At 44.9% G+C, this 23,431-nt stretch overlaps 2 protein-coding genes across 2 annotated transcripts in view; one reads left to right on the forward strand and one right to left on the reverse strand.

Annotated features, from left to right (window-relative positions):
• Positions 1 to 75: 75 nt before the first annotated feature.
• On the reverse strand, positions 76 to 15,503 carry pdcd6 (programmed cell death 6). The gene is made up of 6 exons (XM_079754728.1): positions 15,339 to 15,503; positions 11,617 to 11,678; positions 4,405 to 4,449; positions 3,117 to 3,275; positions 2,067 to 2,176; positions 76 to 1,245 (listed from the first exon to the last, which is right to left on the reverse strand). Exons 1-6 carry the CDS (start codon positions 15,419 to 15,421, stop codon positions 1,147 to 1,149), a joined length of 558 nt encoding a protein of 185 aa, XP_079610854.1. The 5' UTR covers positions 15,422 to 15,503; the 3' UTR covers positions 76 to 1,146.
• A 560-nt stretch (positions 15,504 to 16,063) lies between these two features.
• rec8b (REC8 meiotic recombination protein b) overlaps positions 16,064 to 23,431 on the forward strand; it is a gene marked incomplete at both ends in the record, with an annotated part of 15,236 nt that continues 7,868 nt past the window's right edge. The window contains 7 exons of the mRNA XM_079754621.1: positions 16,064 to 16,119; positions 16,305 to 16,373; positions 17,010 to 17,152; positions 19,523 to 19,598; positions 20,231 to 20,348; positions 22,863 to 22,932; positions 23,245 to 23,312. Coding sequence (XP_079610747.1) covers positions 16,064 to 16,119; positions 16,305 to 16,373; positions 17,010 to 17,152; positions 19,523 to 19,598; positions 20,231 to 20,348; positions 22,863 to 22,932; positions 23,245 to 23,312 — 600 coding nt within the window. The remainder of the gene's footprint in view (positions 16,120 to 16,304; positions 16,374 to 17,009; positions 17,153 to 19,522; positions 19,599 to 20,230; positions 20,349 to 22,862; positions 22,933 to 23,244; positions 23,313 to 23,431) is intronic.

The following is a 23,431-nucleotide window of genomic DNA, read 5'->3' on the forward strand; positions in this document are numbered from 1 at the left end:
GTAATATGTATATTTGGCAGCAATATAATCCCGGTTACTTAGAACAGAAAATAAATCAAATACAAGCAATTTTTAATTGTTTTTTTTAATAAAAGAGACTCCTCTTTTGCTTGTGTTTTCTTTTAACAGCTCTTAAGGCATCATGCACATAAATAAGCCACACGAAAACCGTATGCTTATTCACAACCTAAAATGAATCGCTCTAACATATAGATGGATTTACTGGTTAAAAATACGTTTATACAAATATATGGCATGTAAGCTGGCATGTCAGTGAATCTCAAAAGCAGGTCATCGCCTGCTCTCACAGTTTTTGTAAACATGGCTTTGAGCAAAGTAAATCTCGGAAAAATGAGGAAGCATGCTTCAACATTGGGGGTTGAACCCGAAAAAGCATGCGATGCACCCTAAATGATATTTACAATACAATTCATGTATACTGTAAGCACAGATAGTCAGGTCTGTTTGTAAGAATAACAATAATTAAGACATCCAACAACCGTTATGGACAATGGACATTGGGAGGACAAGACTGGCATGAGTATTGTCCTTAATGGTTCCTCAGCCAGAACACCCACTACCCCACACCCCCCGTTTATTTTTTTTACCAAATTGGTCTTGAAATAAGCACTACAAGATTTTCTCTTCTATAATGAAAAAAAAAAAAAGTTTAGCCGTTATCAATAATATTCTGTATGTTGTAATGGCGAGGTTGGAAAATAACAGGGCATCCAGTAGATTCCCGATGTGTGCTCGAACATCACGTAAAAAAAAGGCTGCTATGCGATGGATGGGACGGAGGGGGGGTGGGGGGGGGCACTGCATGTCTCGGAAGGAACTCAACGTTTTTATTACGTTTCTATTAATTTCTCTCAGGAGTTAAAAGTTTATCAGCAAACCGTGTAAACCATTCAGTTGCTGCAACATGGACTTACGGCCTGCGGATTCAGGAGGGTGTTCAAAAAAAAAGGAAAGAAAACGTTAATGTTTTAAATAAAAGGAATCTTGTAGAGTTGTGCATACGGAGGTACGGGGGGAGGAAGAGGAGGATGGATGAGGGGGGGGGGGGGGGGGTGCCGTTTGCTTTGGCACGGTTGTGTCCAGTTGTGCTCCTTGTTGTGTGCGCCCGCGGTTCTCCGGGTGCCGTTATACGACGTTGAAGACCATGGACAGGTACTGCTCGTAGGACACCTGGATCCAGCCGTCCTGGTCCGTGTCGTAGCGGCGGAAGACATCCGTCAGCCTCTGTGGACGCAGCGCATGAGGAGGGGTGGTTAGCGCGGTGACGGGCCAACCCGGCAAGGGTTGACCAGCAAAGGAAGACACTCAATGAAAACGCAGTGTTTTGCAGACGCCTGGCCTGTTAGGACCAAGCCTAGGTCCTAACAGGACCTAGGTGAGATCACGTTCTGTTTCTTTTGGTGGATTAGTCTGGCCTTATGGATGACAACAGGGAGATTGCGGAAATTGGGTTTTGAACCAAGATGATTACAGCTGGGTAAGCAACAGCCTATCCTGTTCTACTTGATTCTTGATAATGCTTTTTTGTTTATTTATGTGAACACGCCATCATAATGGAAAGAGGCTTGAACCTCATGATTACACATATTTGTATTTTATTATATATTTTTCTCTATACTGCCATACTAGTTATGGATAGAATTATATAGTGAGCAGGGACTCCTACCAAGTCCTCCAATGGAACTTTTTAACATCTATGTTGTTTAACTCTGACAAATCCAATCAGCTGGAGCCTAGAGGCATTCAATCAATCAAACAATCAAACAAACATCAATCCTTTCCGGTTCCGCTGATAACATACAGTCGATGTACGGGTTTTTCCGGTCAGACACATCGCTATTAAGAGGCTGTCATTGTAGAGCACAAGCAGGCCTAAATATAATACAATTTAGAAGACAATTGGAATGATACAACTGTACAGGGAAATACGGGCCCAGGGAAAAGCTCATTGTCCTCAAAAAATAAATAAGGATACGAGTAGCATATTTTGTACATATATATGATGTACAATGATTTATACTGAATAAACAGTGTGTCTTCTTCACCTGTAGTACGATGCAGCACTGGATGAAGTCGTCGAAGGCCACCTGTCCCTTCCTCTGGCGGTCAAACTTCTCTATGAGCGTGCCGTAGAACTGGTCAGACAGACGGTAGCCTGGATGGGACACAATTCAAACACAACTGAGCCACCACACTTGAGACATGCATCGCTTATAAGAACATGTGTGTTGCTTGGATCGATGCATGTAGCGTGTGGGTATATTTCCACAATCTTTGGTAATTTTTAACTCCACCGGAAACTTGCATTTCAAACCCCACCAAGATTGGGGATTTTGTGTAGTAATGTAGAAAGAGAGTGTGTGCTTTGTATTTCTGCTGTATGTCTGATAAAGGCTTCGTCTGCGGCATTCTTTTGTATCTGAAATTAACTTCTGCCAATCACTGATATGAAAATAACAAAAACGTATAATATGTTGAAACAAATAATCTTGGCTAAAGTAGTCCAGATAAATACGCCAAGCTTATTAAACAGCAAGAGTTCCCCTAACCCCAATGTTTTCATGAAGTTCCTGTTTATTAAGCTGAGCTTAATTACTTTTCCACCTAATTTTCCAGAACTAGGCTTTCTCTGTTTCCAAACTATTGCCTAAAAGAGGCTAAGAGCATTCAGCCAAGCACGACACAGGTATTTGTAAATTAAGAGGCTTCTAGTATAAGTATCCAATCCATTTTATTAGATGACTATAACCCATTCGATTTTTCAAATGCGCATTCTTTTTTAAATATTATTCAGCAATTTGGCACAACATAATCAGACACAGATTACAAAAAAGGAGAAAGTCACGTGCAAAAAGTGATAGGATAAAAAACAAGTTTTTATACTCAAACTATTCATGCAACAAGACAGACCTGGACGCACACTAACAAAGACAAAGGTCACAACAACACAACACAAAAGCAACACGACAAGTGTGATCTTTTGGATTTGGAGAAGGGAGGTGGACAAACAGTACCAGAGACAGCCATGGCGGGCCCCCTCCAGCACTCCACGGCAAACGTGACCTCAAGTTAAATGGGCATACTTTGATGCTCACCGAATCCAGTCAGCGCCTGCTTTAGCTCGTTCTTGTCGATGAAGCCCGAGTTATCGCGGTCGTAGGTGCGGAAAATGTTCTGCCAGTCCGTGATGTACTTCCACACGCCGGCGAACTCGTTGAAATTGACTCCGCCCTTGTTCTCCCGATCAAACATGGCTGAGAGAGAGAGAGAGAGAGAAAGAGAAAGAGAGAGAGAGGATCACACATTACGTCAAACATCAAAGTATGACATAACACTGAGTGAACCTCACTGTCATCCCCAGGCTGAGTGTCACATTAGCACCAGCTTCATGACATTATGTACATGACACATCACCATTAGGCCCAGAAAGGGACTGTGTGCTACACCAAAGCACGAGGGAGACTGTTTAACAGCAAGCAGAAGGGAATATCTGGGAACAAGGTCTGAAATTAACTCTTAGAATTGTGTTTTTGCACTGGCCAGAATGGAATAATCTGCCGGCCCCTGGCCAGGCAATTGTTTGAATACGTAAGCCTGAATTGTTTGCCAAATGGTCAATGGTCTTTAAAGATCAGTCTGGAAGTTTAAGAATTTAAGGGAGATTCATTCCTATTTGACAACCCTAACCCTATTTTGAAAGTTAAATAATGAGAATAATGAAGTTGGTTGTTTTAAAGTGGCCGAAAGATAGAGAGGGGAGAGACAATGTGAACACATTTATTTAGCTAAACACGGCAGTAGAGGCACTAAAAACACACAAACAACGCAAACCGTTTTTCCTCTCCCAATTCCTCTAAACAGAGTCAGGTGGTGGAACCACATGCAGACGAATTCAGCCAATTAGCAGCAGTAATTGCTACGGTGCCGTCTCCATGGGTTGACTTGTGTACTGCGGTAACGTTGGTAACCGGGCATGCACCGGTGCATCTGGCTCGACGTGAACGCAACAGCGAAGTACTGCACGAAGTGTCCGTGATGGCCGTGGCGAGGATGCCAGTCAACAGATCAATACCAATGAGACCGTGTCAAGAGACACCTCAGAACGGTCAACCTTCCACAATCCCTCCGCCCACATCCTGCCCCCCCTTCACCTCACCACCGGATCACCAAACGCCTGCCAATCTACCCTCTGCCAGAGCCCAACGGATGCGGGACTTTATTTATTCCATTCGATTGTTTTGGACGAACACAAACAAACTGAAAGGAATGACATTGGCCGGTTGCCATGGGGAGCATAAACATTAACAAGGAAGTGACTGAGGGTGCCGGGGACAAAAGCCGGTTTGGGCAGGCGCTGGTCGAGCTGTTGGAATGACTACTTACAGATGATGGAGCGCACGGTCACCGGGTTGAAGGGAGTCCAAGTACCTGAGAGAGAGAGAGACAACGGCTTCATTGGCACATTTAGCATAGCGGTAGACGGTCACGTAGACACTCACATACATCCGGTAACGCAAGCTGTAACACAAACACACACACATTCTGTAACACAACCGCAGAACACATTCTGTAACACACTCACATACAGCAATATGCTGGTCAGAAAATACCTCATCGGCGCAACACACACACACAAACACACACACCCACACATGACGATGGACCGCTCTGAGGATAGAACACATTCCAAAGCCGCCCTTACAGTAGTCATGACACACACCATATTTTTCCATTTTCTAGGTGACCATCTTGTCGTATCGCCATGTTAAGCTCATGGTGACGTGGTTTCACCACATTGTGTGGTTCTGTGCAGCATGAAGGATGAGTCAGTGGTAGGAAGTCGATGGAGGGGCGGGTTGTGCATTAAATATAATCACGTTGTGTGTGACTTAAGTCTGAGATAATAATAATACCAAAATAACGAAGTGAAAGCCAAAGCTGGAAAATGTACTATACTGTATATTCTGCATAATGAAAAATTCCCTGTGACTAACATGATCATAAATATGCATGCTTATCATCCCCCCGCCATAGTTCTGGGTGGGTAGGTAATTTCCCACCATGACCAATGGAGAGAACAAGAGAGAAGAAAATACATATTCTTGTACTCCCAACATGTTGTTATATTACATCATGTATCCCGGTGACACGGGTCAACTCGAGTTTAAGCACTTATTAACCCATGAGCGGTAACACTGCAAAAATGAGTGGACATCGTTTATGTAGCGGACAATCTGGACTTGCAGATAACAGAAGCTAATGTATAGTCTGCCTCTAATCATCCTGTTAAGTTTCTCTACCCTGGCCGCTGCTTTTAAATCCACCACACTTATCTGTCCGCTTCGATAGGGAAAGAGGGGGAGGCAGCCGAGACGTCCGAATGAAGCCCTAGAACATACCAGCGAGGGACCAAGCACATGGGATATGGAGTTCAAAAAAGGGCAAGACCAGGACAACATTGAAGGGAATACCAAGCAGAAACAGCATTTATGAATGGGATGTTTCTCCACAGACACATAGAGACACACACACACACCCTGGACGAGGTATACATTACTGGGGGTCCAAGGGATTCTGGTGCAGTGAAAGAAGTGCACTCACATTGACACTGATGATTCTATTTGCACAAAGTACATGCAACACACAATATTTGAATAAATAATATTGACATGAAAACCGGTTTCTTCCTTCTGTTCAGTGAAGTCCATTCTATGTTCAATATAATGGCCCTGACCATGCCGGGACAGACCCTCGTCTCCTCAAACCAGGCGCAAGCTGTGAGGTCATCTCCGCTAGTCACTGCGTGCGTGTGCGTGTGCGTGTGTGTTGTGACAAGGCGCTCTCTGTCTCAGAACACACACTGCCCTTACTCACTGCCGGCACCAACCGCCAACTGGGGGGGGGGGGAGCAATGTGTGGAAATAAACAGGGCGCAGAGACTGACACACCTGCAAAGGCTGTGGTCGCTTGCAGATCCATGTAAGGAATGTCTGTAGGCTCAATCATGCACACAGGCCCTTGAGTGAATGGCTGGCCAAATCCAACCAAAAGCCAATGTATACAAACGCTTACTAACAAGGCTACCTTAACCTAACCCCCTCCCCACTCACAACGGTACTCATTTGACCTTGACTTGTAAACCACTGGGAAAGGGTTTTTCATGACGCTGGAACAGGAAATCCACTGAGCCAGATAACTAATAATATGATTGGCTCATTGCTGACTCATGTCACAGTCATCAAAGCACTAGTTAAATCATTAGTTATATATATCTACATCCGTTTTCACCTAACAATGCTTTCTCCACATTAAAAGCACGACACCGAATGCGTTTGGAAAATAAAAGCGTGATACTGTACGCGTTGAGACATTATGTTTGGCGCGGTTTAACCGTCCACCGCGACAGCATATGATCGCAGAATCCCCCGCTCTGTCCTCGAGGATAAAGACAGGTGGTCTTCTTTCCGTCACGCCGTTTGATTCTCCAATTTTTTCCAGGGACGGGAGAAGACTCCAGTCTAGTATAAGCTTCCATTTCGTTTTTACAACATCCCTGCCGGCACCCAATCGTCTCCACCTTCCACTTTACAAAGGCCCTTTCCTCACTGGATGAGCGTTACAACAGCACCACACCCCTGCCAAAGGAAGCCACTCCACTAGTCAGCACAAACAGAAGAGGAGTCTGTAGAGTGAAGACCCTGATCGATGAGGCAGGCAGCGAACAGACGGAGGGGGGAAAACGCTTCGCTGCCTGGGTAAAACTTACTCAATTATTTTAGGAACATACAGTACAGACTCCGGTATTGACTTCATCATAATCCCCCCCCCCCGCACATCGTTCATGATGTTTCATTGACGTTTTATCGACCCATTTCAGCGTGGACTCCATTTCTATCATTGCATCATCAGCTTCAGCCAGAGGACAGACATAAAACAAGACGTCTCATTGGCCGAGCCTGAGCCAGACTACTTTGTCTACCCCTTGCTTCCAATAATTTGGACAGAGTAGTTTTTCCCTCTTGTCTCTGGTTGGGAGGTTTACTGCGACGGCCCCTCGACCAATCACAGAGCCAGCCAAGGGGAGGCATAAATCTGACGACGGCTAGCAATGGGGGAGGTTAAAATGCTGCTCTCTGTATATTGTGTTGGCTATATAGTGGTGTCACTGAGAAATAGGGGTGCGAAGGGGCACACACACACACACACACACACACACACACACACACACACACACACACACATCCATTTTTTTCAATGGGGGCAGGCTGCTTCCCGTTCAGGACCAATGGAGGAAGGGACAGAGAGGTAAAGGAAAAGGGAGGTTAAGAAAGGAAGGGAGAGAAATTGGATGGAAGGTAACATTATTACAAGAAGTGTGAGAGCAATAAATGGCAGGCAGGCTGGGAGGGGCAGAGAAAGCCTCAAACAGAGTGAGAGAGAGGAAGAGAAAGAAAGAGACAGAATGAGAGAGGCGACAGAGTAAGAGAGAGAGAGAAGGAAAAAAGGAGAGAGAGACAGACCGAAAGACAGACACAGACACACAGACAGACAGAAAGGCAAGTGAGAGATGGAGACAGAGCAAGAGAGGAAGAGACAGAGAGAGAGCGACAGACTGAGAGAGAGAGAGAGCGAGAGAGAGAGGGCCCAGCGGGCAGGGAGATGATGCCATACCTCCCTGAGGGAGATGGAAACGAAACGTTAGTCATGAAAACACTGTTTTCCATAAATGAAGCAGACCACTAAATGCCAGTATGGGCGGCTTGTTTTCATATTTCAAAGTGCCCGTTTTTTTTTTCATAACAAACCACTGGGAGACCAGACCAAGTGTTTTCTCCGAAAAGTAAAAAGATCAGGCGAGGCAGACAATAAAAAAACAAGTCACAAAAACAGCACTGTCCTCTAACAAGTCAAGAAAAGGTGACCGCCAGATGAACAGGGGGTGGTACGGTGGAACCGGGGGGCTTATCTGGATTTGGGAGCGAGGGGACGGCTGACAAGTGAAGGGAGAACGTATTCAGGGGAGGATGAAGAAACCAGATCACGGCAGGCTTAGGAGAGAGCCAAGGTGGGAGAGGATGCAGAAACAGAGTCCCCCATCAGAATACAAACACACGCAGAGGGAGAGGAGAGGAGACGAAACATCGGTGAGAGACAGGGATGGGTAGGGACACCAAGAGCGGGAAATAATGAGGATGACTGCATGAAGGGATGAACAGGACCAGTCAGGTCCAGGTCCAGTGAACTAGTACGTGAGTGAGTGAGTGAGTGAGTGAGTGAGTGAGTGAGTGAGTTCACAAATTTGGGGGCGTGTGCATGTATGGGTCCATGTGCATGTGTCCTTCGCGCTGCGGACAGACAAGAGCACTGCAGGCGGGGATGGGTGCATGCCGTGCGCTGCCGGTGCCTTTGGCTGGCCAGGCTAACTGCAGGGGAGAGCCAGCTTGTGTTTGGCGCAGGCTCGTGCGGACGGCCGCAGGAGGGAGGGGGGGGGGGGGGGGGGGGGAGGGAAAGGGAGGGGGAGAGAGAACTGCGCAGTATGAACAAGCATGCACATATTGACAGATGAACGACCGAGCGTGCCGAAAAAAAACGTTTTGCATTCGGCTGCACAGGGAGAAGGATGAGACACGGAAACATAAAAGACATCCTACACAAACACATACACACACAAACACTGATGCATGAATAATACTTAAAACATGCAAAACGCAAACACTGATATAGAAAACAATAATCTAACAATTAACAATCTGAATTCTACTGAGATCCATAATTGTAGTCACACACAGCAGGCTTATCACCATGCTGAGCCAGAGCCTCTGTGCAGAACGATAACAGCTTCTTTCCCCGCCTCTCCCTCCAACACTGCCCCACACAAACACACACACACAAACACCGCTTTCTTCCCCCCCGCTCCCGCTCTCCCTTCCGCTCTCCCTCTCGCTCTCCCTCTCGCTGTAGAGAGAATGGGGATGTTTCCGAGCAAAAAAAAAAAAGAAGAAAAAAAACCTGTCCAAAAGCCTTCTACAAAGCAGCGAATGGACTCCAAGAAAGCCTGTCACACACACAAAAAAACCAGACATTTCAACCTCCCATTGAGAATAAAATAACAATCGACTTGACCCACGGGCTACACTTTCTCTAACAGAGCCTTAGCCCAACAACTGCATCTCTCGAAAGCAGAAACACCAGGAACAGTGGCCTGAATTGCCGTTTAAGGCTGCAGGGTGCCCGTGTATCATCAAGGTGTCCGGCCGACCATCAAGCCCTCCCTGTCACGACGGCAGCGCTCCTGTGAACCGCGCAAATTGGACTTTTCTACCAGGGCCAAGGACTCCCATCCCACCCTGTTTATTATTTCCCTTCTGAGCGGGCTAGTGTTCTAGGCGTTAGCCCAAGAGACCCAATGTGCAACATAACCTTGTGTGTATGTTCATCCGACACTCAAAGCAACTTGCATCAATGTGCCCCTTTGTTTTCCTTTTCGTTCTTCCGTACAGACGGTGCTAATGGCCAGCCGCCCATGATGGTGGACGCCTCGCGGGACAGGTGCCACATCTCAGCCCGCCCTCCGGCTCCTCAGCGATGAGGCCAAACGCTGATTTCTAATTAAACTCGTTTAGAGATCAATAAGCCCGATGACCAGGTTTTAGCGCAGGGTTGCGAGCGTCAAGCAGCACTGATTAGGCTGCAGCACAGCCCTCGTTTCATACTAGCAAGGCTGCTTTGAAGCAGCGTCCCTGAACTAGCACAAGACTTTAATGTTGGGCCTTTCATCTCTCTCTCTTCCTCTCTCGCTGAGGCATTTTTTTTTTTTTTACAAACAAACTTCCTTCAGTGGTTCCATTCCCATTATTTTATTCACTCAATAAGAAAACCTTTGATGGTGTTGCTTGATGAGGACTAAAAGGCTGACTTAAACATAATTACAACACTACTAATGTTGTCATTCTCAAAGTGCACGGCTACAGTGTGTGCTATAGCCAAGGACCAGGCTTTTTAAAACCATTTGGCTTTCAGATAACACTGTGTGCTTCCATCTCTAATGGAGCTAGCAGCTCAATAACAAATAACCTCTCTTCTTCAGAAGAGACAAAGTTATACCACAGAGGCTGCTAGGTGATTAGGTCCTGATCCGTCGCATAGTGTTTACAGTATTGGAGGCTGCTACCGCTGTTGTTGGCAACAACAGTGCGAGCCATTTTCTGCCGTCTGACACAATGGACTACGCAACGATGCGTTTCCTTTCTAAGCTACCTTGACTGGCTTTGCCTGCTTTATGTCTGCTGGATTGGGAAGGAGGAAAAAAGGCCCTGTAATCATTGAACTGTTCATTGGCCATTTTGGGACCAAAATAGAACACCAATCCAGACGGTGATTGGTTGTGGCCAAAAAGGAAACATGGAAGGAGTGGGGGGATTGAATCGAGAGGGAGGGGGCGAGAGAAGGCGGGAGATGGAGCGAGAGAGAACAAGCTGAGCTGTCAGACAGAAGTGGAGACGCTTAAAGAGCCAGTGAATCAAAAACAATTATTTTCTTTTGCTTGAAATTTGGTAAAATTATTGTATGATCTTTGACAATTTGTCACTGTACTAAGCTGAGACCTTATTTAAGAGAAATCAGGTGAAAAATCCCATGTTTTTGCCAGTCTCCCCAAAACACTCCACTCACAACCACACTGAATCGAGCGCAGGTTAAAGTATTTTCATGACGCCGATGTGCCTGAAATATTACACATCGTTCTCCTGACGAAGGGACGATGGCGAAGAGGTGTTTGTTGGTGTGTGGAGCTCTACCTGGGCAGGGGTTGACCGAGAAAGGGTTATGCTTCTCTGACACTTGTAGTATACCGCCACGGTAGGTGGGAATGTGGACACTTGCTCTGGGAGCAGTTTATTTTTTATGATTGTTTCCGAGAGAGAGGGGGTTAGGCTTCCCGGACACCAATAGTATAATGCAACGGTGTGTGGATGTGTGGAGCTCCGTCTGAGCAGGGGTATATTTTGATGTCCGCGTGCCGAGTGAGGGTTCTCAGTATAACGCCACAGTGACTGGGGCATTTCATATACAACATAGCTCACTTTAACGCTTTTACACTACAGGTTAAGCTTCTGAGTATAACGCCACAGGGACTGGCCGATTTCATATACAACGTCGCTCACTATATCTCTTAAACACATCAACGGTACGAAAAGAATATCACAAAGTTACCATGGGTCGTAACACCCTCCTCCATCCTAGAACTCAAAACACATTTTTCTAAATCTCATCGTGTTTGAGTTCCGGCTTAAACCATGGATTCACTGGCTCTTTAAAGCCTGCATAAGTTAATGGAACAGCAGATAACAACATAGTAGAAGAGACAATGCGAAATATGAAGGGGCTGCCGAGGACGGACAGAGGTCAGGACAGAAAAAGGAGACGGAAAAAGAGCATGAGTGTGAGGGAGAGAGAGGGAGACAGTGGAAGATAGAGAAAGGCATTGAGCTGGAACAATGGAAGGAGAAGGTATGACAGAAACAAGCAAAACAAAGCAAAACCCAAAACTAAAGTCATAAAGTGAAAGGGGGAGACAAGGGAGGCAACGTTGATTACCATTTGATAAGGCCTGCTGAAGCTCAGTGTCCGATATCACTCCACTCCTGTCCTTGTCCACCCTGGGGGGGGGGGAGAAAAAAGATTAGATACGGCCACCGTTAATGACTGCACACATACACAGACAATGAGTGTGGACGTCTGCACACGCCAAAGAGAAATCCTATACCCCCCTGACCCGTGTAAGCGTTTACAGCCCATTGTGGATGATTGAATGGTCTAGGAGCGGCGACACACGAAACTGCCTGTGTTGCTGGCACTCTCCGTGTGTATGTGTGTGTTTTCTTGCATGTGCGCTTGTGTGTCTGTAAGATGCAACAAAGGTGGGGAGCCATACGATAAACCTATGGTTTGTTGTTAAATGACAAAATGTTACATTAAATAAATTGTTTATTGCAGTGGGAAGGGGAGCCAGACCGACAAATAAATAAATAGAATAGACCAGAGACACACACACACACACACAGCGGTAGAAATAGACCCCATAGAGCAGCAGTGATGTCGTCATCTACTTTGTAGGGAGGAGAGGATTTCAGGTCCCTAGCTCTGACTCTTTCACACCTTAGATAACAAGATCCCTAAAACCTTAGGGCGGTAGAGTGTTTTTAGCAAAATACCCCAATAAAGATTCCCATTCAAAACCATCCAATTAAAATCAATGAAAAATTACACATTGTGCCTTTGTTTTTTAAATGTAGGCTAATTACCATAGTGGCCTAGAAGCCTCCTAACAAGCTTTTTTTTAACCATAAAATCCACTTTTTCCCACATCCATTTGCGAGTAAAAAGGACCATAACAAGCCTGGCTTAACTCATAATCCGTCTTACTCTGAAGTCTTCATGTCAGGGACACCAGTCGTACCATACCTCCTGCAAAGACACATGCAGGAGGTGGGCGGTCCTCTGATCCAACCCTGGCAGTTTATGAATTGTGGCTGAGTCAACCCTCCAGTGACTCGGTGGTTTCTTAGCAACACTCCCTTGGCCCACCGGACCCCTTCTGGGAACGAGTCAGAGTCACAGGAAGTCACTCGACCAAAACAAACAACAAAACTAACTATTTTGTTGAGACCCAAGCACCGACTCGGTACGGGGTGTGGGTTTGATTCCCGAGGGCCGTCTGTATCCCCTCTTCCTGGTACTGATCGCTGCTCCACCCCCCCCTTACCTAACTAAACAAAATGGGAAGGTATCCAAGGAAGATAAATAAGCCGCTGTCCCTTGGGGTCCGTGCTGGGGTAGAGCGACACCTCTAGAAAAAGGATAGCTTTGTGGCATGGGAGGGGAGACGTGGGGAGGTTAATAGCATAGGCAGTGTGGGTAGGGGGATGGGGGGGGCTCAACCTTGACCAAACAAAGATGGATTGACTCTAAGCCTGCTCTGTGCATGCACGCATGTGAAGGCGTTCCACCTTTTCCGCTCCCCGCCCCCACCCCGCCCCTAGCTCACTTGCACATTCATTCAATCGCTTGCTCGCTCGCAACCTCAGTCAGCCTGTCACACTCTCCCCCCTGAGTCAACTAACCTTGCCGGTTTTTCTATGCGTGTAAAAATAAATAAGAGAGCGTGAGAATAAAGGGAACCATTATGGTTGGAGCCCGGCCTGAAGCGAAAAGCCGCCACCATCTGCCGTTGTTGCCCTACTGTTGTCAGAGCGATGCATCTTGTACGAAGCAGACCCCAGCCGAGTGCTTTGGCAACAGTGGTTTACTGTCGCTAACACTTCCCTGCGATTCAAAGTTTCCGCTGAAGGAATCACTCTGGAAAAGTGTTTTGCAGGCGAAACTGAACCGTGAGGTTGTTTTCCGTGCGACTTTTCTTTGTTTTTCAGGGAGAGGCTGTGTCACCATGGAGCCTGGAAAAAAATATGGGGTTTCCCAGCCCAGTAGGTCTACTCCAGGGGTGTACTTCACAGGAGGCAGCCACTTCTATGCTGTAGATTTCTATGTGTCTAACATGCATGAAATTCTTCCCAGTCGCTCCCCTATTTGAATAACCCATAGATCTTTCTGCTCTTGCCATATTACAAGAATTTATTGAAGAAAGGAATGTTTCACTGTACACACTGTTCTAATAGTTGTTTCGTAAGTTGTATGTTTAACTGCTGGGTTGATTTCACAAAGCTGCTGTATTTAGGTATGCTACTTTTTGACATTGTTGGTTGAGTACTGGGTGGGACATTATTATTGTCATGCCATTGTCAATCAACTCAAAGTTTGTTCAAGGAACGGAATTCCCATTGTCATCTCTACACGATACATAGATATAATTAGAAAGGACAACATACTGTCCATTCTATATGGAGCTACACAACAACACCATCGACGAATCTGTCCACTACAAATGGAAGAACACTGGGATCATGAATAGGACAGTAAGAAAGGTGGGAAGGAAGGAAAAAAGACAGAATTCCAATGCATGACGCAAAACGAATGGCGTGGATTGCTTATAACACGCAAAAAAGGTGAGTCATTTGCCATACGTCGGTGACTCATGAGCCGTCCCTGATCGCCTTGTTGTGCGCGATAGAGAGATCGAGTGGGAGGGGAGAGCCAGGACTTTGACCACGCACTAATGACTCCATGCTCCAATGTCACATGACCGAGGGAATTCCTGCGCTCCTGTGCCAAATTGCGTACTCTGAGGCGCGAGCAGAATGCGGAATGAAGCGCTGAGCCGGAGGACTGGGTGTTTTTATGGAGGCATCAGTGTCTGTGAACTCCCAGGGGAGTGGTGTGTATCACTCTAGGAATAGAGAGTGAAAGCAGAAAAAAAGAGTGTCGGCTGAAAATTAAGCCATAACCCAAAAGAAGATACCGAGGAGGAGAGAGGGTGGTTCTCCCATGCACCTTAGTCAGCGCAAGGGAGATATATGGCAAGACCCTGAGGTTCTCAATGGGTTTCTGCTTTTTTTTTTTGCACGCCTCATAAATAATTTGTAAGGCGTCTCTTGGTCCTGCGATGCCCGCAGCATCCCAATGTTGTAAGAAAGCAAAGCACTACCAAGCACTCTGCAGTATTACATAATTCCATAGCATACTATCCACATACTATGGACCCCCCCCCCTTTCTGACTGTGTGACCTTCTCACCAGCAGTTAATGACACACGTCCACCTCTTACTTCTGTTTAAAAACAAAACAACGACCAACGGAATTACAATCAGCTGACATCGGCGTCAACATCCGTCACCTGCCTCCGACGTGTAAAGGTTTTTGTTTTTTTTAAAGACATTGAAATGTAAAGGCAATGAGCTTGATGACGTGGATCCCATTGCAGTCGAGTTCGGCTGTGATTGGTGAGTGAGTCAATCTGCAGATTTTAACTCCGCTGGTTGGGGATCTCTAATCACTTCACTTCCCTGCATAACCAAGCAGGACGGATGGTTGCCCTAATGTCTACTACGTTAAGTCCCAACTAGTCTTTCACTCATTCCAGGAAGCTATAGCAGAAAACCAGGGGCTATGGGTGGAAATCACCCTCGTCTCCGACCTCCACCCCTTAGTCAATCGTTCAATATGTATGCAATTCTTCAGGCAAACTTGGGGAACACATGAGAAAGGGGAGGCATAACTTGGGGGGGATCGAAGTCCACTGTTCGTTCGACGCAGTCAAAAGCACAACCCCGGTGTTCGTTTCGCTTCGTTACTACACTACGACAGCTCTCCTATAGCAGAGTAGTAGTGAGGGAGTGTGTGGGGAAACACCGTCTTTACACTCACCTCTGGAAGATATTCCACAGAAAGCCTTGGTCCGGCGGGGCGTTGATAGTCGGAGGTGCTCTGTAAGGACTGTGGTATGCCATTTTGAAGGACCTTCTGCGTCCAGACGAGCCGTGAGGACCAGCAAGACGTCCTGCGAGCTTCTTCTGAAGGCTTCAGTCCGCCGCTGACTCGCGGTCGGTCCCCGCCTCGCGCAGAGAGGCGTGGCATATCGTCCACTACTTCCCCATATCACGTCACTCGGCGGTCTGCATCATGGTCTGCATGCTTTTCCTACAAATGGATGGAGGCTCTACTTCCACAATGCTAAACTTATTACAGAAGTGAGCGTGTTTTATTAGACACTCGCCGTTAGTTTAAGTTGTACTGCCCCTTCAAGTTCATAATTGAAACAAACAGATGTGATGTGGTATAATAAACATATATTGTTGTATTTGTATCGCATTGATTTTGTACAAAGCCAACCTCGTTTATGTGTTATGAAATAAATGTCCATACGATTGAAAATACAATCAGCCCCTTTTTGCTTCGACCTTGTTGACGTCTATCGTTCACGCGCGAAAGTGGATTGGAGGCGGGAAATCCGGAAAACCAAATAAAAGTCCACATACTCAAACAGCAGCCAAATATTTTGCGTATTCGCTGTGTGAGTCCGCGTATTGTTTATTAGCTGTTTATTTTTATTTTTTTTTAAAAACAAACAGTTTAAGTCGATAATCAAGAAAATGTTTTACTATCCAAATGTCCTTCATCGACACACTGGGTGTTTTTCAACAATCTGGTGAGTGGATGTCTGTTTCTGGCTAGCCGCCAGACTGTAATTGGTTGTTTTCATTTAAATAAATTCAACAAGATGCGACGCTTTCCATGTAAAAAAAACCAAAACATATCAAAACAAGATAACATTGACTACATTCGGGCTTGAACAAAGTATCGCAGCATTTTTAAACATGTGATGATGTTTAGGTTGGCGGCCACCAAAGGCATCAAGATGAACCGCAGAGAACTCATGAAGGTCAACGTGGGGCGAACATGGTAAGATAACCCATACTCGGCAGCGTGATGGATGTAAGGTCATTCTCTATTCACAAAATACACACGGTATGATTCAAAGTGTCGACCGGCTTTGCCTTGTATTCATTGTTCATTCATAATTCGTTTTTGCATCATTTAAAATTAGGGATGTGCATTTCTGGCAAAAAATACTATTCGATATTCGCTGAGAAGTAATCGAATAATATTCGAAAATCGGTCAATCAAGAAACCCGCACGCACGCACCTCGTATACACGCAAACACAATGGCACAGGGTCAGGCTTTTATGATTTGTATGAAATCAATCTGTTTATTTCAACAACTGCGCCATCAACATTCAAAATCAAAATTAATATTATTATACATGCGCCGAAAACAGATCGCTATTTATTGTACTGAACACAGCCTGCATGACGGTGAACTAGACACGTCTTTAGCATATGACGTGTCTAGCACATTCATTATTCGATATTCTACGTGACTCCGACTCTTCGACGATCGTTGCCCATCCCTATTTAAAATATTGGCTAATCGATTCTAGGTAGTCACTCACACAAAGGTTGGTTCACCATAAGGCCTGATGGTTCAAGAAATAAACCGGGATCCCCCACGTCACGGTGGCCTCTTGTTGTTTTAGCCAGGACATCTTGGACTACGTGCTGGTCCGTGTTCCTCCGCCGACCCCTGACCTTCCCAAGCCCAGGTTCTCGCTCTACCTGTCCTCTCAACTGCAGTACGGAGTGGTAATCGTCTATCACAATCAATGCCGCTTTCTCTTAGGTGAGTGAATAACTTTAGGCCACGTCATAAGGATGGGATGTTTTTAAAACATAACATAAATAATAGGACCCTCATTTCCCATCTGGGAGTGAACGTTATGTTGGTAAGTTTGAAATGCGTGTTTTTTTTTCAGTGTAATGTGTTCGCTATAATTAACTAATAAACACTAGAAGAAATACACTGAGAATATGTGTTTCGAGTTGACAGTGTCTGAGACAATTTCGATTTTAAGCCGATCCCGGCTTCTTACCATTTCTTCCATGATTTGTTCAGGGAATCCTTCATGCCTGTCAATCAGAGGTTCAAGAACGCAACACTTGTAGTTTCTAAATCATCCTCTTTCCTGCTCTCTCTCTCTCTCTCTCTCTCTCTCTCTCTCTCTCTCTCTCTCTCTCTTAAACTCTTCAATCCTACCTACAGCACTTTAGAAAAAGTCTTATTTCTTAAAGGAGTGAAGAGGTAAGAGATTGGGTCGAGAGGAGAAAGAGGTTTTCGTTTCATGCTGTTGATGGAAGTGGTGGTAGTAGCAGGGAGTAGCTACACACTTTATATTACCCCAGAAGGGAATCTACGACAGACAGATCAAGAGGTCGTAGATAGCTTCTATCAGGGTCTGTCTCAAGCACATAGCCTCAGGGGTGTGGGCGATCTGGACGGGAGCTTTAGGGGGATGAACGACAGTGAAGGACAAGAAAAGTGCAAGGACATATAGGGGGCTGTTTGTGTTTGTGCATGTGTGTGTGTGTGTGTGTGTACCTGAGCATGTGTGGGTGGGCAGGACAGTTGTCTGTACCACCCTCTTTTAATTTAGAAAAATATGAAAATCCATAATGGGCCTCAGATGATGACAACATTAGATGCTGAAGGGAGTCGGGGGAGGCTCGAGCCAGTGTCTCAGTCACACTGACAAGAACATAAATTCCCTGCTGTGGACAAATTATTATGGGATAGAATGCAATCGATAAACGCTATATCCAGCATGACAGCTCACACGCCACACGTAAACAAACAAATAAAAAAAGACAACGGATTGCTTTGACAATGACTGCTTTGGCAATTATTCCGCATCAACAGATTCCTGTGATTCGTGACACCTCGTCCGTCCAGCTGGCTCCATTTCACAGCATGGATGTGAACTCTGATCCGTTTCAGACCCGCTCTCTCTGCACCCTTGTTATTTTTGTTTGGGTTTTTGGCGGTGGTCATTTGACAAATGGGCTTTGTCACGGACAAGATGGGAAATGAATCACACAAATGCTGTTTTGGACACAAGGGGAGCACTATGAATGCCAAGTAGCTTAAGACAAAGTCTGCCTGTTGTCACAACGTTCGCCATACGAATGATGATGCCATCCGGTGAATCAATTGTGTGGTTAAATCCTAATTATGGACTTGCAAGCAAATCATACAGACGGAAAGTGATTGAACACATTGTTGAATTTTGGTGTATTTTAGACTGGCATGGATAAGGACGTCTAATTCATCCATCATTCTTAAAGGTCACAGCCTGAACAATAGACAATACAAGGCACTGTGAGTAAATAGAAAAATAGGATTTCAGCCAGAAGGTTAAGTAGCTGTTGATTCTTTCGGCATTGGGGTTTTGTCAACTGAAAAGACTGTTTTCAAATAGGAGATTCCTTTGGAATGGGTACTCTTTAAAAAATCAAGCATGTCTGGCTAGTGTTGTGACGGCCTACGTTGTTTAGATACCTGTATTGATCTGTTTATCTGAACTCTATTCTTCACCGAACTCTTGTCATATCAGATAACACGGTGCAAAAACAAATAGGCCTCTTCACTCAATGTAGATAGGAGTTATCAACGGGATAAGTACGCAAAAATGAAGTATGTTTAATAAAATGAAGTATGTTTAATGAGAACGACAAGGTTTATCCAAAAAAAAATTAACACGGTAACAAAAATAGGAATTAAAGATAACAATACCTCATGTAATGCTACAAAACAACAAGTGTGGCAATCACATGCAAAGAAAAGGGTAACCAAACCATCTCCTTGTGGATGTACGCATCACATACATTGTGCATTATGTTCATATAAAGTGTTCTCCTCGTGAGCCGCCTCTTCACAAAGGGAGAGAGAGGGCGAGCGATGGTCATAAGATCGTGCATCAAGCCTTTGTCATAATGCACGTCACATCACATGAAATCATATGGCGTCATCGTGGCTGATACCCGCCCAGCCTCAGAGGGCAAGATACTGCTGCTATCGTCAGTGGCACACACATCAGCGTGCCAGCGCGGGTCTGCTTCAATGAAACACACACAGGCCCGCGAGGGCCTCCTGTGTGTGTGTGTGTGTGTTTGTGTGTGTGAGTGTGTAGTCATCAGTGTGTGTTGTGTATTCCAGAGGACTCACAGCAGACCGTGGAGCGTCTATTACGACCCACGCCGTGGAACCGCATCGATATTGCAGAGTCTGACAGGTTTTAAAAATATGTATAATAATAATAATAATAATGGCACAAGCATACACGCATCACACTACTCACTGTTAATTAGATCATCGTCAATTTCAGATTTTGGATGATCAACTAAGACCAAAAAAATGAGCCTCAGTTGCATGTCATCTTTCACCTCCCACAAGGTTCAACAAAGGCGATGTTATTTCCGGTCTGCTTACGCATGTGTAGCCATGAACACACACAGAGACACATGCACGAACCTACCCACACACACACAACACACATGCACACACATACATACACACGCACACACACACCATTGGAAGGTACCCCAGGGGCATAAAGGTGCCAAACACACTTTGTTCTTCCATCACCCCTACCCTGGGACACACATGTTCTGAAGCAGGGCTCTGCTCTTTAACTGAAGGGAAGCTGTTCAATGATCTACGTTAATGCAATGCTGCACTCTGGTCATAACTCTATTATATGTGATACAGATATATGTGCGAAACATATCTTGCAACCTCTGCTCTTTCCTTGCATAACATTGCCCCTTGAGGCAACCTGTCTGGTTGAGTCATACATGAAGGCAGAAGATAAGAGTCCTCACCCTGCATTACTTTGTTTTCTTACCTCACGTCTCTGGTGTTCAGGGCGACTCTGGATGTGCCTAACAACCTGTTTCTGATGGAGGAGGCAGAGGGAGCTCAGGACCCCTTCTTTGGTCTGATGCGGGCGGACCAGCTGCCCAGTCCCTACAAGAAACAGCAGGTACACTGACATGTGAACAACACACTCATAGTGTACCAGGTGCCCAGTCCCTACAAGAAACAGCAGGTACACTGACATGTGAACAACACACTCATAGTGTACCAGGTGCCCAGTCCCTACAAGAAACAGCAGGTACACTGACATGTGAACAACACACTCATAGTGTACCAGGTGCCCAGTCCCTACAAGATACAGCAGGTACACTGACATGTAAACGACACACACAGTGTATCAGCTGCCCAGTCCCTACAAGGTACAGCAGGTACACAGTAACACTAACCTGTATTTATTGAATAAACTTCTACCTTGCTTGGGTGGACCATCTTTGTAGTCACTTATATATAGAAATAGTAATGGTACTAGAACAAATATTCTTCTATTTGACCTTGGTTTAAACGCAAGGCTAGGCCACTTTATTTATATAGCACTTTTCATGCACGAGGCAGACTCAAAGTGCAAGTAGGATCTTAAATGGGAGCTCAGTTTCAAGTTCCTTATAGGATATTAGTAGACTTACTGCCCTGTCTGAGTCCTTCAAGTCAAAATGACTACCAATTATTGACTTCATGATACTTCAGGTAAGACTATTCAAAGAGACTCATAAATAGGGTTGGGCATCGTTTGAATTTGAATGATTCCGGTTCCGATTCCTCGTTTCGATTCCGGTTCCTAACGATTCTCGATTCCGATTCTCTTAAGAGGCAGGGTCAAAAAAGTTTACATGTTTTAAATGAGCTAGCTAACCAGAGGTCTTTCTGGATGAAATAGTCTGAACTTCTCCATGAATTTTACTTCTATGAAATTTTTACTTTTTATGAACTTCATTTTGAATTTCTCACAGGGCTGTTTTCAACTAGTATATGAATATCAAATCTATGAAATGAATATAAATGTTATGAATTTTCTTTTCACAGAGGTATACTTTTCACAAGATAGTTTAATTCATTTTTGAAAACTTCACATTTAGACATCCTGCAGGTACTTAAACATGTAACTGAGCTCCCACTGATGGGCTAACCTGGTGCAGAATATTGAACAAATAAAGAGGAGCAACTTGTACAACCTAGCCCAGATTAGTAGCAGGTACAGTATAAAATCAGAAACAGTTCTTGTTGAGGAAAATGATCATATCTGCCTTCTCAGGCAGTATGCGTGAGCGTTCTGGACAGATAGTGTCTCCTGCAGTGGTGAACACACGTTCGCTGGGTGTAGATGAAGCTTGAACGCATAAATATGAGAAAGCAAGATCTGCCAGCAAAGGATAAGTCTTTCGTTGGTTCCACCACCATGCTACAGGGTCCTCAGACATAATGGCCGGTGGAATTTCCTGGTATGTCTGCAGCTCTCTCTCCACTCTCTCGCCGGCGCAGCGCGTCAAAGACGGGGCACGCTGTTATCTCTACACCATGACCCCGGAGATGTTTAATCATGTTGGTTGTACACCCTCCTTTGCACGATATAATCGTTTTGCAAGTGTTGCACCGAGCCGACTTGTCATTTATTTTATTAAAGTTAGGCCACACTTTCGAGCGCCGCCGCACAGTTTCCATGTTTACGCGAGCATAAACAGTTTCGCGGCTTCTCCGGAAGTTTCTTCTTCGTTAGTTTTCGGAGGCTTCTTCTTCCGGTCGGCGGACTGGGCATCGAAACTAGGAATCGAAATTTTAAAATTTGAACGATTCCGGGAGAACCGGAATGTTAGTCCCGGTTCCAATCGATGCTCGATGCCCAACCCTACTCATAAATACAACTACATAACATAAAAAATATGAACAAACTAGCACGGTTATATCTATGATATAAGTGTTTTTCACCTAAAGTTTGACAGAATGTCAGACACAATGCAGCCTTTTCGCTTGGTCACTCGTTTATAAACAGCCAATATTTGCCTTGGGTGAAGTTAGCAGGTTAAAGAATGCACTTTGTCCTATGTCCTTCAATGTTTTACATAAAAAATAAGGTTTTCCATAACCATGTGATTGAAAGACCAGACTGACCTCATATATAAATAAATTAAACAAAATAGCCTAAATATTGTAGTAAAATGTCCATACTGTACCCAATGACAAACTGGATTCATGGTCCCAATCATTGTTATCAAATGTATTGATTAAGTAACTATATTGGGGTTGATTTGACATGTGATGGATGCGGGACAGTTGGTTGTGTTAGCTTAATTAACTCCCTTAATGTAATGAATGCAGAGAGCATCTCAATAGGCTTGGCATTAGACCATATTGATGGCCAGTGTTTACATAGTAGTGAGAAGCCGACCTTACATTGTATACATCAAAAATAAATGCACTAGCATCAGAATATAAAGAGGCATGTCAGATTCATTCAGATCACAGTTCTGAAATCAGATCACAGTTCAGATTCAGTTTCATGCCCATAACATATCGGTGATAAGTGTCAGTTTAGAGATCTAGCAGATTCTATTTTGTAATGGGGTTTTCTAAATTAAAAAAGGTATTATTACTTGTATTTAGTTCAGTTTGTCCTCTGTATCTCCAGCCTAAAATGCTGACTCAGGACACTGCCTCACAGCACTCCCTGCTGGCCAGTCCTCACATCGCATCCAATGGTAAGCTTAAATTGTGCATTTTAAATTTATAATCATCATCACGTTTATAGGTATTGCTTTTTTATTCTATAGTCATGATGAACTTAATGTGGACTTTACCCAAGTGTACCATGAGGAGAACTAATGATCATTGTAAAAACAATGAAAACAATTGCTGCGTAATGAATCACAGCTTCTATTTACTTTGTGAATTGAAAGTAACCCAATCGACTTGTACATGTTCACGTCCTGTACAACACTGTTCAGTCTCCAACGGCTAAATTCTAGCTCGTCCGACGTTTAAATGCTGCCTATCTCTGGACTTGAATCTAGGTTTCAGCTTGCCTGCGGCTGTAATCACTCTGAGAGAGAAGGAGCAGCTTGGCATCCACACTGCTGAGGTAGGACAGACACGGTTAGGGGAGCCCGATCTGGATGCAGTGGTAAGGGCTCTGGTTTGGAACTGGCCCAGGATGTAGTACTAGGGGCTACAGTTAGGAACCGACCCTGGATGTAGTAC

Source organism: Pollachius pollachius (assembly GCF_949987615.1).
Source record: "Pollachius pollachius genome assembly, chromosome: 17".
In the NCBI taxonomy this organism is placed as follows: Eukaryota; Metazoa; Chordata; class Actinopteri; order Gadiformes; family Gadidae; genus Pollachius; species Pollachius pollachius.

What these genes read in the sequence shown, in the direction of transcription:
- pdcd6 (XM_079754728.1), bottom strand. Translation starts at nt 15,421, where the DNA reads ATGGCATACCACAGTCCTTACAGAGCACCTCCGACTATCAACGCCCCG. An exon ending in CTGTGGAATATCTTCCAGAG is followed by an intron (nt 11,679 to 15,338) that starts GTGAGTGTAAAG and finishes CCCCCCCCCCAG; the next exon opens with GGTGGACAAGGACAGGAGTG. An exon ending in TCAGCAGGCCTTATCAAATG is followed by an intron (nt 4,450 to 11,616) that starts GTAATCAACGTT and finishes TCTCTCTCTCAG; the next exon opens with GTACTTGGACTCCCTTCAAC.